The sequence below is a fragment of the Sitophilus oryzae genome, unplaced genomic scaffold, assembly GCF_002938485.1.
Source record: "Sitophilus oryzae breed Bouriz unplaced genomic scaffold, Soryzae_2.0 scaffold_1274_pilon_pilon, whole genome shotgun sequence".
In the NCBI taxonomy this organism is placed as follows: domain Eukaryota; kingdom Metazoa; phylum Arthropoda; class Insecta; order Coleoptera; family Curculionidae; genus Sitophilus; species Sitophilus oryzae.
Window position 1 is genome coordinate 4,603,967 of NW_022145920.1, and position 17,328 is coordinate 4,621,294.

The 17,328-nt window shown below is 32.4% G+C and overlaps 1 protein-coding gene and 1 long non-coding RNA gene across 7 annotated transcripts in view; one reads left to right on the forward strand and one right to left on the reverse strand.

Annotated features, from left to right (window-relative positions):
• Window positions 1-17,328, reverse strand: part of LOC115874399 (protein split ends-like) — a 245,229-nt gene that overhangs the window by 95,025 nt on the left and 132,876 nt on the right. For all 6 annotated transcript variants that reach the window (XM_030889562.1, XM_030889565.1, XM_030889564.1 and 3 more), the window contains one exon: window positions 10,621-10,890. In XM_030889562.1, the coding sequence (XP_030745422.1) occupies window positions 10,621-10,890 (270 nt within the window). The remainder of the gene's footprint in view (window positions 1-10,620; window positions 10,891-17,328) is intronic.
• Window positions 27-2,087, forward strand: LOC115874401. Its single transcript, XR_004048832.1, has 2 exons — window positions 27-115; window positions 1,729-2,087. It is a non-coding gene; the product is annotated as an uncharacterized LOC115874401 (long non-coding RNA).

Consider the following 17,328-nt stretch of genomic DNA (forward strand, 5'->3'; position numbering starts at 1 on the left):
TGTCGGTTTAGTGTTTATTTTGATTACTTTTTATTTAAAAACTATAAAACATGGTTCGTCGGTGCCAAATTTGTAAGAAATTGGACTATTTAAGTCCTGGAACAACATTCCACAGGTAAGTCAAATTTACTATTTTGGCGTCAGTGGCGTTGTAGAAAGGCGCTTATTTAGATAATAATTTAGTAAATTATAAACCCTGGAAAATCTGTATTTTTTATATTTATCATTTACGTAAAGGTTCTTACTAACCTCGTTATTAATATAACGAGTAGATACATTATTAAGTACATAAGAAGTAGACACATTATTTTCTTGGGCATTGGTTAATTTAATGCTTTTTTTTATGAAAAATGTGTTTCTTTTTATTCTAAAACCATCCTTAGAATCTAAAATAACATACAGGAATTCCAGAATGATATTCCATTATGAAACAACAATTTTTAAGGCTTATTATAAACTATAAACAATCGAGAAAGTCGAAAAAATTACAAGCTACCAAACATTTTAAAATACCAAACATTCCTTATTTTTTTTCAAGACTAAAATATTTTACAAACATTACTTTTTCCCTATAGTTTCACATCAGGTATAGAAATAACTACGTTTTTATGATAGGGTCACCATTATGATAACAAAAATGACGAACAATGGTCCAGAAATGTAAACAAGTACATATTTTTTGTAAATATTTTTCTTACCGCTTGCATTTTTGTCCATTATTATTTCACAAATTATACAGGGTTATGTAAACCAGGTAGATATTTCGTTTTTTTTATATTAAACAAAGATAAAATAAATATGCCATTTTAAAATTTATCCAGTACTTACCTAGAGTTTTTTCTTTTTTTTTCTCGACTGTTAATCTATTATTAATTTGTAATACCGTATGATCGAAAAAAACGGCGTCCAGTTGGCTTGGAAAAAACCATCGATACATACTCCATATAATTTTACATATAAAATGACAGCGATCTTCATTTCATAGCCATCGCTGACGCCGTTTTTTTTCGATTATAAGGTATAATTTTCATTTTTTCTTTTATAATGTAATATCACTTAAGTAATATCACATATAATCTGAAGATAGTTTTAGAATTAACCAAAACGTAAATCTTTAATAAAACAATCTGTTATTATTTGCCATATATGTATGTATCCAAGAAAATAATTTACATATTATTATTATATGTTTTACTGTTTTTTATCTTTATTTGAAACTCAGAAATGTTGCATTGGCTTTCTAAAAAAATGAACTTGTAAGTTTTTAAAATGCTTCGTTTCGGAGATACAGGGTGTAGAAGTTTCATTTTTATTTCGATTTTTTTCCAAATAATTTCTGAAGTGACGTCAATATTTGGACGAAAATTGGCGTTTGGGAGTTTTTTGACATGAAAAATTAGATTTAGATGTCAATTTGACTTTTACTAATAGGGGGCGCCACCTACATATTTTTTAAGTTATTTGAAGAGTAATACTTTTTGTCTGTATCTATATAAAACTACTGAGAAAAATTTACATTTCCAACGTTTTTTACTTAATAAGGTCTCTTGTTGACACTCGCCACAAGTATAGTTCTCAAGATATTTGGAAACGAATTAATCAATACATTCTTCATAAATTATTTGGAAAAAAGCGAAATAAAAATGAAATTTCTACACTCTGTATCTCTGAAACGAAGCATTTTAGGACATAAATTTATACTATTTTTTTTACTGATTTTATTTGCAGATTATGCTGCCAAAGTTTCCTGAATACAATTCCGACCACTCTGTATATCAAGATATCCCCCATTACGTACTAGTTTTTCTTAATAATTTTCTATACATTTTCCAACGCCAAGATGTACCAAGCGCATACAAATACATCAAGCTTCAAACAAGCTTGCACGTTGACAGTAATACCTACAGTAATATTGTATTATATTAATGTAATATTTTTGAACCAATGTTCAATATTACTGTAGTAATACTGTTTATACTCATGCCTTTTATATTTGTTTGAATTTGGTGCATATTTCCATTGAATAAAGTATAGTCACCATTACCATTATTATACTTACTCTATAATAAAGACAGTAACGAGTTAAATAAATGTAGTTTTCATTTTATTCACTTCCTAAAAGCTTGCTTTAATGGAACAGATTCCTGTTTTTTCTAATTTACATAATAAGACATCACTTTTACCGGAAAAAAAAATTAAACAATTATAAAGTTTTTTCTCTTTCTGTTCTATTATATCTATAGAATAGATCCTGTTTTGATTAATATTAGAGTTGTAAATGTTTGACTAAAATTAATATTTTATTAAATTAATAATTTATCATCAATTTCAAAAATTAAATAATTTCGATTATTAAAATTTCTTCTATAACACGTACTTTATTATTTTTATCGTTTTTAGACTCTAAGACGTATTTTTTTCTAAGTCCTAAACTTTGCTTTATATTAAACTATTTTTTTTATCCTAAATCTTAATAATATAAAAGTTTAAATACGATATATTTTTAATTGAATTATAGCTTCATTAAAATAAAAAAAAAATACCCGCCTATGATACGGAGAGTGCAGGTGCACTGAAGAAACAAAAGACAGTGTTGCGTTGGGCGGCAGAGCCGTCAGGAAACGACCGTTACGACGGAGACAGCCTATCTATCGCTCGTGTCGCACTCGTTAGAGCCAAAAACAATAACACAACAATAACAAGACGTTGTCTGTCCGCATCTTCCAGCTATTTATGAATGAGATGCTCAGTCTATATTTTATTCTAAGTCTATGAACCTAATATATACTAACATACCAAAACTCGTTTTTTTATCTAAAAAAATTAAAAAAATTATAAGAGTGAGTCACTTTCGAGACCGGTGTAGAAAAAACAACAATCGCAGACTAAAATTGAACGAAGAGAAGAATTTTGAAGTATCTTTAAGTGAAAATTTATTGTTAAAGTAGCATAAATATGCTTAGTTTGTAGTTAAAGTACAGGAGTGAAGGAAAAAGAGAGTTATAATAACTGTTAAGGAGGGGGCGCCAGATAGGGTACAAACTTCATATACAAAAAGGGTATTGTCGAATATAAATTTTAAAAAATTATTATGGGATTATCATTCTTAATAAAGCCCTGGGACGATAAGAATACCGAATCGGCCCCAGAAAGGAATCGAGCTCATAATTTCAGGAAATATTTGTACCTATAAAATACTTCGATACAACAAGTTTCAGATTTTATCTATAACCCTTTCTAAGAAGTTAAGCGACGTAAGGCGATACTAGTGGATGGAAGGGTGACCGGTTCGAAACCCTGTATCGTGCTGTTGTCCAAAACAAAGTAGGCCCCGTCCAGATTTGCCCTGGCAGCAAAAAGGAGACATTAACTGAAATCTTTACTTACTATCTTATTTTTATAACCCTTTCTGAATAAATCGAAAAATACTAAAAATCAGTAAAAATCGTTATTCTCAGTTTCTTGTGAATCAAATGATCTAGCGACCGGATATGTTTTGGGGCATGATGGTAGTTTTTTGAAAAAAAAACGAGGTTTTATCCTTAATTTTAATTTTTAACCATATTACGATAACCGAAAAAATATGAAACTATTATTTTTTGAATTCCTCATTCAATTTTCAATGAAATTATAAGCTTGGAAATTTTTTTAAACGGCACCGCATATCGAAAAATTTTTTTTTGCTCAAAAATCGATTTTTTTCAAATTTTTAATAACAGTACGAGTTTTAAAAGGAAATAGCGAGGAAATAAGTTTAAACTTTAAAACTTCTTGTGTTTTATATTTTTAGTGACTCGAGCGAAAATTCGCTCGAGTACTCGATTATTGAAATAACCGACATCGCTCGATTATGCACGAGCGATGCAAGTGACGAGTACCAAGCGACGAACGCAAGCGATCCTAGAATGAAATAAATTGAAATCCGATTTTAATGTGACATAGGTACTCGATAAAAAGCCGAACGAATTTTCTACATACATTGCAGGTAGCAAATTTTTACGACGCCGATATACCAAAGTGGCTCACCCCTATAACTTTTTTATTTTTTTAGATAAAAAAATGAGATTTGGTATGTTAGTATATGACATAAATTAGTTATAATTAGAAGTACCAAGTTTGTGGTATCAAATTATTCGTAAAAAAATTCTTTTTCGAAATATGCTAATGATCCACCCTCGTTCCATTTGAAAAAAATTGAGATACGATCAAAAATACGATTTGGGCATCTTTTAACCGGCCAGGGCAAAACACTAAAAACATTAGACGATCAAATCGATTTTTCCAAGGCTCCTTAATTAAAAATTAGTGTTTTTAACACAGCCATGACACTCTAGATTGAAATTTAAAATACAATTTGTTTTTAACTGAATATCTCAAAAGTTGACATATGATACGTCATTCTATTTAGAATGTCATTTTCTATCGAATAAAGTCAAAAAAATACCGCGGGTGCCATTTAAAAATCAAAAATTGTAGTCATTTCCGGTGAAACAGGTAGTGACAGAAAACAATTGAATACGTCAGTCAATCCTAATTTATGTCATATACTAACATACCAAATCTCATTTTTTTATCTATAAAAATAAAAAAGTAATAGGGGTGAGCCACTTTTGAGACGCACCCGGTATATACGGCGTCGTATAAATTTGCTACCTGCAATGTATGTAGAAAAATCGCTCGGCTTTTTATCGAGTAGGTCACATTAAAATCGGATTTCAATTTATTTCATTCTAGGATCGCTTGCGTTCGTCGCTTGGTACTCGTCACTTGCATCGCTTGTTCATAATAGAGCGATGTCGGTTATTTCAATAATCGAGTAGTTATCCCATCACTAATTGTAATCATTTCCGGTGAAACCCGAAGTGACCGAAAACATTTGAATATGTCAATCAATCCTAATTTATGTCATATACTAACATATCAAATCTCGTTGTTTTATCTGAAAAAATAAAAAAGGGGTGAGCCACTTTTGAGACGCATCCGGTATATTTATCCGTTGCGTATCTGAGGGACAAAATTTTACGACCTACATCGACAATGCTCCGAAATAAACTAAATCAAGCGATCAAGCGAATCGCTCGCCGCTTACTACTTACCGTTCATTACCAAAAGAATATGTGCCCTGCGCTCGCAACTTACTGCTTGGCGCTTGGCGTTAACGAGTACTTACAACATGCGAATGAAAACCGTATTTTTAAATACGAGTGATATTTCGCTCGAGTGATCACTCGGTTATTGCAATAGCTTGATACTCGAGTACTCGATTATTGAAATGAATCGGTTTTTCCCATCACTAATATTTTTCACTGATAAAAGTAAATCACTTTCACCAGGAAAAAAATTGTATTTTTCGTACTACAAGGGTACTAGATAAATATTCCTTTTATAGTATTATTTAGAAATAAAAATGTATTAAACTACGGACATTGCTTATTTTCAAAGCCCGTTGCAATCTGTTTTGCAAGAAAATAAATCGCCTTCAGACACAACTCGTTGCAAGAAACATGCAATTCTGGTGATTTTGTCCGATAATGTTATAAATACCAATTAGTGAAAGAATGCCAGATTTATTTATATGTCACGCTGATAACTGATTTTGCAACATTCCAGAATTTTCTTCATCGATTCCAGAATGCTATATACAGGGTGAGTCTTAAATGAGTGCAAATATACATATTTTGGGGGTAGTAGAATTTTTTTTTAGTTTAAAAACATAATTTGTTGATAATATGGCAACATAGGTAGTAGATTAAATTTACAAGAAAGAAAACACAGAAAAGATCCAATGGTTCTCAAAATTTAAGCAAAAAATCATTTTTTTGGAAGTTTTCTGGAAACGTTTGACCCTATTTTTAATTTTTTTATAATTAGCGTTAATGTTGTTGAAGTTTTATGTCAAATAACGACTAGAGATGATCACCTCCCAAAAATGATTATCGACTGTCTGAGACTGTCATTCCCCATCTGTCTTTGACACCGTTTTTTTTTTCCATCACACGATACTATGCTATAGTAGGTAGTAATAGTTTAAAATTCCAAATGACAAGCTTTCGATAGGACATCCAAAAGGGCCATCTATCTAAAACATTTTTTTATGTCGAATGCATTAAAGGATAAAAAAAGATTGTGATAGTAAGTAACCCAACCCTGCCTCGGAGCCATATATCATTTGTTATGTTATTCCCTAAATGCGATTTTCGTGTCCCCTACCGGTCAGAAAAAGAAAGGGTGGAGAAAGAACAGAACCTGGGTCCGAACTTTACGATGCAAGAGATTGGGGAACAAGGAAAATGGGGTAAAAAAGGGGAATTATGGTGTATATAGGACGTCCGTACAGAAATGGAGGAAAAAGGGGAAATCTCTTGATATAAATTTTTGAAGAAATTTTGGCCCCAATATTCTCGTAGCCAGTACTTTAGATGCAAACTAGTCCAGTCAGTTATGGAATTTTAATATACAGTAGGTAATATACCGGGTGCATCTCAAAAATGGCTCACCCCTATAACTTTTTTATTTTTCAGTTAAAAAAAAACGAGATTTGGTATGTTTGATTGATTGACGTATTCAATTGTTTTTGGTCGCTTCCTGTTTCACCGGAAATGACTACAACTTTTGATTTTTAATGGCACCCTCTGTATTTTTTTACTTTATTCGATAGAAAATAACACCCTGAATAGAATGACATATCATATGCGAACTTTTGACATTTTCGCACATGGTTTATTTGAAATTGTAACTTGCGGTTCGTAACGAAAATTTGACTGGAAATACCAAGTGTGTGGTATCAAATCATTCGTAAAAAAATGCTTTTTCCAAATATGCTAATGAGCCACCCTCGTTCCATTTGAAAAAATTGAGATATGATTAAAAAAACGATTTGAGCATTTTCTAACTGGCCAGGACAAGACACTAAAAACATTAGACGATCAAATCTATTTGTCCAAGGCTCCTTGATTAAGAATTATTGTTTTTAACATAGCCATGGAACTCTATATTGAATTTTAAAATACGATTTTTTATTAAGCGAGAATGTCAAAAGTTGACATATGATTTGTCATTCTATTCAGTCATTTAATCTATCGTCTATCGAATAAAGTAAAAAAATACTGAGGGTGCCATTTAAAATTCAAAAGTTGTAGTCATTTCCGGTGAAACAGGAAGTGACGGAAAATAATTTATATCATATACTAACATACCAAATCTCGTTTCTTTATCTGAAATAATAAAAAAGTTATAGGGGTGAGCCACTTTTGAGACGCACCCGATATTTTGTTATTTGTTTATGTTACTCCAAAACCTTTAATATCCTATTTCTAAAAAAAAGATGCTCTCCTTTTGAACGTTCGGAAAAAACTTTCATTTATTAAGTTAATATACCAACTTCTCTATTTTACTCAGTTGTCTCTTTTTTGATAAAACAAGATGATTATTAAAAATTCTGGATAGATTTGCAATAGTCTTGCAGCAAGACCATGACCTAGACTGGACCCTACTTGACCAAGACTACTTATTTATTAAGCAGAAGACCAAGACGAAGGGATCTTGGTCTTGGTCTTCTATCACTACCAAAGTTTGGTTAGAATTAGAAATAGCACTCATTTTTTTGTAATATACCTCAATAATTCAATCAGAACATTTTATAAAACTCTTATAGTGCTATAACTATAGACAGTAGAGTGCACCAAAAAAAAATCTTTTTAGTTCCCATGAAAATATCGTCCAGGATGACGAAAAAAAATTATGGTAAAATTTGAGCTTTTAATATTAATATTAAGAGGTGTCTCATCGTGATTTTTCTATTTCTCATTTAAATAACACGGGGAACATTTTTTTCTTTGGAATTTTATTTTTTTATATATCACAAATCAGCGTTTTGTAAAAATCAATACATCTTCTTCTAGGAAACTCAACAGTCTTCAAAAAAGGTCTGATATGGATTTTCATTTAATCGACTCGTTTGTAAGTTATTAAAGGGTTAAGTTCAACTTCAAATCGTATATGATATTATCCACAATTTTTTTATATTTTATCACGAAATAATGGCTCAAAAACATAAAATATCATATTTTATTAATAAAATATATATTTTGAGCCATTATTTGGTGATAAAATATCTCGAAACATAACAAATTGTGGAACAGAAAAAGGAAAAAATTGTGTGTCACCTTTATGAGTTATAACTCATCATACAGTCTCATGTGAAATTGTGACGTGAAATTAGCACCCGTAATAATATTTCTCGAAATTAATCAAAAATCTACAGTTACAAGAACTATAGAACTATTTTAAAATGTATACAGAACGCTGAATTTTCACAATGTCTTTTATTTACAGACAAAACAATAATAGAAGATTTAATTATTCACTTTAAACTACTTTAAATCAAAAACTTACTAATGCAGTAAAAGTCTAGACGGTACACAATTCATTCAATAAGTTTTTTTTAGAATTTGTTGATCAACGTCGCGTCGATTTATTGTTTAGATATATTTACATTAAAAACATTGTTTTAAATCCAAATAGAATAAAAATACATAGCTACATTATCTATTTTTTCATTGAGTTGTAATAGAAAAACCTCGAGAAAAACAGTGAGTTTCAAGGTCGCCATACATTAGAGTGAGTTTGGAAAATGGAAAATTGTTAAAACAAAGCCTATGTAACATAAAATAGATAAAATAAAGTCCTCCTACTCTGGGTGCCTACTCATCAAGGGATAGAAGGCAATGAAAAAGCAAATGATCTAGCTGGAAAAGGAGCGAACACTCCACTAACGTCCTCCAACGGTCTAAGACACTCGAAAAAGTTCCTCAGAACCTACGACCGAGAAAAATCAAAGGTTTTCCTTGATTTAAGTAAAAACAATTTTCGGATTGTCACGGGGTTTCTAACAGGACACTGTCTCCTCAACGAACAGCTCAGTAGGCTGAAGCTGAGAAACAACGGCGAATGCAGATTCTGTAGGAAAATGGGGAAACACCAGAACACCTTATCACTGAATGCGCCGAGTCGACGACCATTCGTGCCATGAATTTTGGTACGGCTGATGTCGAGGATGGAGAGCTGGCCTCCGTGGAGCCGTCTCAGATACTGGCTTTTGTTAAAGCCCTGAGACTGTATGATGAGTAACAAAGGGGAACACACAATAGATCTGTAAGGTCGCTGTGATTCACTCCCCTCCTAAACATTCTACATTCTGCAACATAAAATAGCAGATCATTCTTAAAAAAATCATCAATAAAATTAGCGAGGTGTTAGCATTAGCAATACGCAAAGCTGTAAAACCTACCGGGACAAAGTTTTTACTCCACACACGAAAAAATTGCTTACTACGTCAAAACCCTCGCATCTACATTGCCGAAAGACGTCAGCTGATTGACTAGTTAGTGCTGGAATGCGAACCAGAGGGAGGGACACAAGGCCGAGCAGCAGCTGCGTCCTCGAAATAAGCGCAGCAGCCCGCGACATTGGCAACGTTTTATCTCATAAAAAATGAAACGTAAAAAAGAAGTTACATATCAAGTTATTAGGTTTTTTATGCTCCTTAATTCTACAAACTTTGCGACAGTAAAAAAATGGTTTCACAAGGAAAAATGAAAAAGCTACCTTTGAGTGACTTTGACGCCCTTTAACTTTGACCCCGTAGGTTTTAGTTAGTAAAGTAAGGTTTGTTACATAAAGATGAAAATGTAAAGAATTCTCTTCACTTTTTGTTACATAAAATGTTCTGTGGGACCTACGGTTCAGACAGGAAATCGAATCCAATTTTTTTGAGTTTCTCAAAAACGGTGGGGTGGGGGATACGAATTTTTGAATTAAAACTTTTTCAAAGTTTTTCAAAACAATTTCAAAGTTTTAAATTCAAAGTTAGGTTAAGTTTAAATAGCGGACGCGACGCGAACAGAATTCTTTCCGCTCCGATAACTATAAATGGAGAGAGTTAATACCACCTCACGTAAAGGAAATAACACCTGGCCTTGTTAACGTCCATGCACGCTATTCGGTTTAGCGATATCTCTCTATTACGCTGTTTATTGTTATTTTACGCGAGTTTATTTTTGCGCACAGGAAATTTTACTCGTTTGCACATCGTCATAAAAAACAATTTTCGTACCACGAATTAGGGATAAGATTTTTATCTGTATACATATAGTATACCTAATCTGTGGTACTACTACCCGTCCTCTATCGGTTTTTCGACAGCCGATCGAAGAAATCTCGCGGCACAGCCTGGACGAGTTCATGGTAGGCTCGCTCGACTGCGAGATATCAGTGCATGCTATACACAGTTTGCATGGTTCGTGGTAGACGTCTCAAAAAATGGATGGCTCTCGTCTCGTCAGATCTGTACGCACCTTTATGGTACAGTTTTCAGAATATGCTGCAAAGAGCAACATAACATAATAAAACTCACATCTCACATATTAGGTACCTTTGCTAGGGTACCAAATATTTCCCAGACTATCTAAGGGGATTAGAATAAACGGTACTTACGTTGTGGGTAGCCGAAGAGGTAGAATAGTCATATGTAATAAATCGTATATTAGGTAGGTTTGCTGGATTACCAACAAGTATTTAATCAGACTATTTAAGGGAGTTGAAATAAATAATGGTACTTACGCATGGCCGTTGGGGAACCTGTTGGTACCCGGAGAGGTAGAATAGGATGGGGGCGTGCCCTGGGGGGAGGCGGCCGTCGCCGCGGACGGAATGGCAGCAGGTTCGTAGTACTCCGTGTTCAGAGTACGGTCGTCGATTTTGAGCTCGGCGTTGTGGGCCTTGGACGCACTTTTAATGTCCATGAACGCCACCGTGCACGCCATCGAGACCTCGCTCGCCTTCTCCTCGGGCACCCTTGGCAGTAACTTAACACTCTGCACTCGGCCATATCTGCAAAACAATACACAAACAATGAGTATATATTTCTATTAAAACCTAGCTGGGAGACAAACCCACGGAGACAAAATAAGAAAAAAATATTTTGTCTCCATGGGGGAAATAAAAGATAAAAAAATGTATTTTAAAGACTGTACTTTATTACTGTGGGATCAAAAGTGTACAAACAAATATTAAGTTCAATATTTTTCAAAAACATCTATTTTTCCGGAAAACGACTATATTATCCTCCTTCCTATAAAAATCATTGTTCGTATTTCTCATAAAAAATAATAACAAGTTACAAAAAGTTCGATTATAACCCCGTATCTTATAACCAGGACCGGCGGAAGGCAAATATTGAGATTGAGACCGGGCGAGTACCCTATCTGCCCCCCCCCCCTATAATTATGATAATTCTCTTTTTTTTCAATACTATCCTTTAACTACAACTAAACATATTTATGCTACTTTAACAATAAATTTTCACTTAAAGATACTTCAAAATTCTTCTCTTCTTTCAATCTTAGTCTGCGGTTGTTGTTTTTTGTATACCGGGTGCGTCTCGAAATTGACTCACCCCTATAAGTTTTTTATTTTTTTTTACATAAAAAACGAGATTTGGTATGTTAGTATATGACATAAATTAGGATTTATTGACTACGAGTATTTGGCCACTTCCTGTTTCGCCGGAAATGACTAAAACTTTTGATTTTTAAATGGCACCTCGGTATTTTTCTACTTTATTCGATAGAAAATGACACTCTGAGTAGAATGACATATCATGTCAACTTTTGACATTTTCGCTCAAAAAACATTATATTTTAATTTCAATCTAGAGTGCCATGGCTCTGTTAAAAACACTAATTTTTAAACAAGGAGCCTTGGAAAAATGGATTTGATCGTCTAATGTTTTTAGTGTCTTTCCTGGCCGGTCCAAAAGATGCTAAAATCGTATTTTTAATCGAAAATATCAAAAGATGACATATGTCATAAAGTAGAAATATACCGAGGGTGCTATTTAAAAATCAAAAGTTGTAGTAATTTCCGGTGAAACAAGAAGTGGCCAAAAACAATTGAATAGTCAATTAATCCTACTTTATGTCGTACACTAACATATCAAATTTCTTTTTTTTTCTGTAAAAATAAACAAGTTATAGGGGTGAGCCACTTTTGAGAGGCACCCGGTATATAGAGTTATGAGAAATAGAATTCCAACTTCGGCAGTCTCGTTCTGGTATAAGTGATCTTTGAAAATATTAGTATTTAGTTTCAAGCAGTTGCATTATTTCTCTATATGACTTTAAGAAAATTTTCTTTTCTTTTTCATAATCAATTATTTCGTTCAGAATCAGTTTATGATTAGATATAGATTTGTCGGCTGCAAAATGAATTTCAGCCAGTGTTTGAGATGCATTCCTTTGTCTTGCCCTAATGAGAAAATTCTACGATTCTGCTACCATTTTCCGTGTATTATTACATTATTCAATTGGGAAAATCAAAATCACCAAAAGATTGATATATTTTCCCACTACTGTTAATAAATTAATTTAACTAATGAGGCAAACTTTTAAGTTTTTTTTTGATAATAAGGATATCGAGATCCTCTTAAGCTTCTTGTGAATGAATATTTACCTCATATAATTTTAGGGTACATCAGCCATTAATAAAAATAAAGGGTAGAGAAAAAGTGCGATTATGAGCAGTCAGTCTAAAACTTTTGCTAAAACTGTCAATTTTGCTGGCTCTTGACCCAAAACAGTTTGTTTAGAGAAAATTTATAAAAAGAAGAATTATAGAAAGAAAAGATATTTACAAAAAGTTGAAAGCTTTTGAATTATAAGTAAAAATACCACGAACAAATCAGATTTATATTTTTTTATTTTATTTTATTTAACATTTTTCCACGAAAATGAATTCACAAATCCCAGTTTCAAATAGAGCACCCAAAAAGCATACAGAATGAAAGAAATTAAAACTATCCCAAAGCTTTCGTGCAAAGGATTTTTTGAGCATAATTTCAGTAAACTATAATAGGATACGTCTAGGATATAGTAGTGTTTATAATGTTTAGTCGGATATTCTTCACTATGTGGTGTGGTAATTCGTAATATTTTAATGTGGAAATTGATAGTACCGATTAATTATTGATCTGGTCATTCGTTACTGTTTGTTTAGATTACTGCTTTTAAATATTTTAGTTGCCGTCGTGGCGCCCCTAGTATACGGCCCCAAAATCAAGTATAAAATTGCCCCGCCTCGTATTTTACTGGGCCATTTGTAAACACCTGAACACCTCTGAACTTCATTTCTCGTAAAAGCTAACCCCAAATTGTAACATGCACTTTACCAATATAACAGTAAATAAAACTGCTACGTATATAGATTATCCTACCTTATTTACAAACTGAAATTTTTAAACAAACTTTTACTAAGGTATAAAATGTTTTACAAGTTTTAAAGCAGCTCTCCAATAAAATGTTCTTGCGCCATAAGCAAATAGTACTAGAAACTTATAAAATCAAATCAATACAAATCAAAGATGTATACCAGTGTAGCCAGTCATCTTATCCTCTACCCGTCAAATTCAAAAGTTATTGGACTTGTTTACAATTGCCCCTATTTACGATTACCCCAACTGACCCTAAATAAAAATAAGATGTTACCCCTCGGAAACGGTAAGTAGCTAAACGACCAGTGAAGCCTCTACGAATAGAGCTAGTAGAGCTTTATACGTTATATACTTTGAATAAGAAGACTAAGGAAGGAGCATAATGCTATCCATGTATTCATGCATGGTGGGGGGAAAAAGGACTCTAGGGTGGGGATCCTTGACAGTTCTGTTTGACGATTCATTTAACACATTTGAATTTGATTTGAAATTTAGTGGATTTGTCAGTCTTTACGGAGCTTATTTTATGTTATTTATTATTTATTCTACTACTGATAGTTGTATAAAGGTAGTAAATCTAGATGGAAATTGTGGCAGAACTTAAATTAACAGTGACACTATCGCGATTTATCGAAAAATACTCTAAAATAGTTGGTTGTGTAGCGTGCGGTAGATCTCGTCAAAAATCGAGTGAAATAATGGAACAACTTTTCGCTAGTAAGTGATTATATAATATACATACGTGTAGTAAACCGATCATTTATGAAATTCACTTAAATTAACTAATTATATATTTTTTCTTGCATTTTCGCTTTTATTTACTACTTGTCAAAGATTAGATGTCAAAGAATTTAGATACGTCAATTTGAGTTACCTGCTTCAGTAGCGTATCGGATGTTTATGGTTATAAATAATTATTATAACTTATATATATATTATAACTATTTTTATTAGAATTTTATATTTTTATAACAATTTTAATAACTACCAACATTTATTCACAACGTAAAATAAAAAAAAATATTGAGTCAACCCCACGTCTACCCTACACAATAGTTGAAATCATTCATTCCGTAACCATTCGATAGTCTAATTCATTCGATAGTTCCCATCGCTACTGGAAATACCAAGTGTGTGGTATCAAATTATTAGTAAAAAAATGCTTTTTCCAAATATGCTAATGAACCAGTCTTGTTCCATTTGAAAAAATTGAGATATGATTAAAAATACGATTTGGGCATCTTTTAACCGATCAGGACAATATACTAAAAACATTTAGACGATCAAATTTATTTTTCCAAGACTCCTTGATTAAAAACTAGTGTTTTTAAAACAGCCATGGCACTCTAGATTGAAATTTAAAATACAATTTGTTGTTGAGTGACTGTCAAAAATTGACATATTTCAGAGTGTCATTTTTTATCGAATAGAGTAAAAAAATACCCAGGGTACCACTTAAAAATCAAAAGTTAAACCGGAAGTGACCGAAAATAATTGAATACGTCAATCAATCCCAATTTATGTCATACTAATATACCAAATCTCGTTGTTTCATCTGAAAAAATAAAAAAGTTATAGGGGGTGAGCCACTTTTGAGACGCACCCGGTATTCGCCTCATTTAAACTGTGTTTCGAAAATGCATAGTTTCCGAGATATTTAACTTGAAAGATTTCCATTGTCGATTTTCTGGATATACCCTGTGAAAAAAATCTTGATATCTTGAGGTGAAACTATATTTCGTTATAATTTCCTAAATAAAGCAAGATGTGGTGTTTTTTCTCCTCATTTTGTTGAACTTAGTTGGAAATAACCTTATCTTTTTAATGAGACTTGTATTTCAATTGCAGTTAAAGCGATTTTGCTCAACATAGCAGAGTATAACAAAAACATAATTACAAAACAAAACATAGTTGTGCATCATATTTTGAAACAAAAAAGATGAGAGCTTTTAGATAGCAACTAAATTGAGTTATAGCGCTGATAATTACAGTTGATAAAGAAACCTAGAGGGAAACCGAATTAAATCAGTGATTCTAATCAAATGCTTTTTATTTATTTTAAACGCTGATTTAAAAAAACCTTGGAAATAAAAATTTTATTTACTACAAAATATAAAAATGAAATCAAATGAACCACCGGAATCCATAACTTTCACATCACTGGTATAGAGATTTCAAAGTATAGTCAGGTAAACTGTGATATTTTGTTAAACTAGTTTTATTTTTATCTCCAGTTTTAATAACCGATACAAATAAGTAATATCACTTTTTTAACTCCGGTAAAAAAAATAGTTAAAAAAAAGTAATTAAGTTTGGCTCGCAGCTTTCGCGATATCGCGGTGTACCTGAAAACAAAATTTTAACAAAAAAAAACACGATACGGTCGGAAAGAGAAGCGCTAAAGGTGTTTTCGTCGAAATCGTCATTACTACGTTCCGCGTTGAAATTTCACGGTGTCGACAACAAATAAAACGTAAAACCGAGGAATCGTACAGAAAAAAACGCCGAAAAAGCTATCTGCGGAAGAAATTATCCGAAAGAACATCAAGAAACGTACAAAACAAAACCGATACGAAACCAGATAATATAAATTCGTTATTAGCGCCATAATATTGCCTTTTGCGTTGTCACGAGGCATCGGTTTAATATTTCCAAAAAAAGGAACGTTCATATAAAACCAAGTACTATACAGGTATTATTCATTTAAAAAAATAAACAAAAATATATTCAAAACGATATGAGGCAGCTGGGTCCTGGGTCACTCAAATAAAGCGGAAGTAACATTACATAAACTAATTAATCAATGTTTTAAAAGTAACACCTTTCCTAATGCTTTGAAGATTAATTGTGATAAGTATTCACAAAAAAGGAGATGAAACTGAGTTATCTGATTGTAGGTCTGTAATATCGCTGCTTGCAATGTTGTCAAATATCGTGAAAAAATGTATGGCAAAAAGAATACTTGGCCACTTTGAAGGTGGTGTACTAGTTGTAGATTTATCAATATGTGTTTCGCAGTTGCAAAACGCTATTCTCAATTTATATCTGTCAAACACAGAGCTGAACAGAGCTGAACTCCTTTGAGTCATTCCAATATTTTTGATCCAATTTTTGATCGATCATTTCTCCATTTTATGATCTAAGGCGTCCTAGGGTAAATTAAGGCATTAGCCGAGGGTAAACACCTTGGCACTTTAAGGAGCTTAAGGAACAGAATACATGCCAGAATGGGCTTCCGGAACGGCTGTACATCCGCCTTCTCAAATCTTGGTACTTACACTTATTTATTATTGTCGGATACGAATACCGAAGATTATTGATTTACCGAATACCGAAGAACTTGATTTCTATGAATACAGCCAAAATTAAAGACTTCATTGTTGAGTTTTCAGTTCATCACTGAGTCTCGAATTCTCCATCTGATCTTCGCATAGCAGTATGATTTACTGCTCTTTATTAACATGGATTTGGACGATAATAGGTATAAGAATACTAAATTTATTTCTATATTCGGTATAAAATTGTTTATTAGGTTTTAGTTTGCGATGTTTATGGGCACAGAGATGAGGATATCTATGAAGTAACCACAAGAGGAATTGTTACATCATTTAAAAAATGTTGGGAAGTTGATTGTTTCCCATAGAAAAGTAGAAAATGCCAATGCAGATGAATGTATTGTAATTGTAATCGAAGTAATTCCAAGGGTGAAAATTATTATAATTGGTGGAAGTAATTCCAAGAGTGAAGTTTATTATAATTAGTGACATGTGCTTCTTTTTATATGTAGATGTTTCAGGTTTTGAGAATAAATCGGTTGAACGAAACCCAAAATTTAGAGGAAGTACTTGCGTACTCAGAATATGCATATCACGGATTATAGCTCAAATTCCCTTTAATGGTAGGCAATTATTCAATACAAATTAACTTTTTAAGTGACTGAAATATTAAATAGTTTACAATATCACTGTAAAAATATATTACTTTTAGGTACAATTAGGGCCCGATACATTTCAAAAAGTAGAATATTATTTTATATTAAATGAGGTATTGCACCAACAATC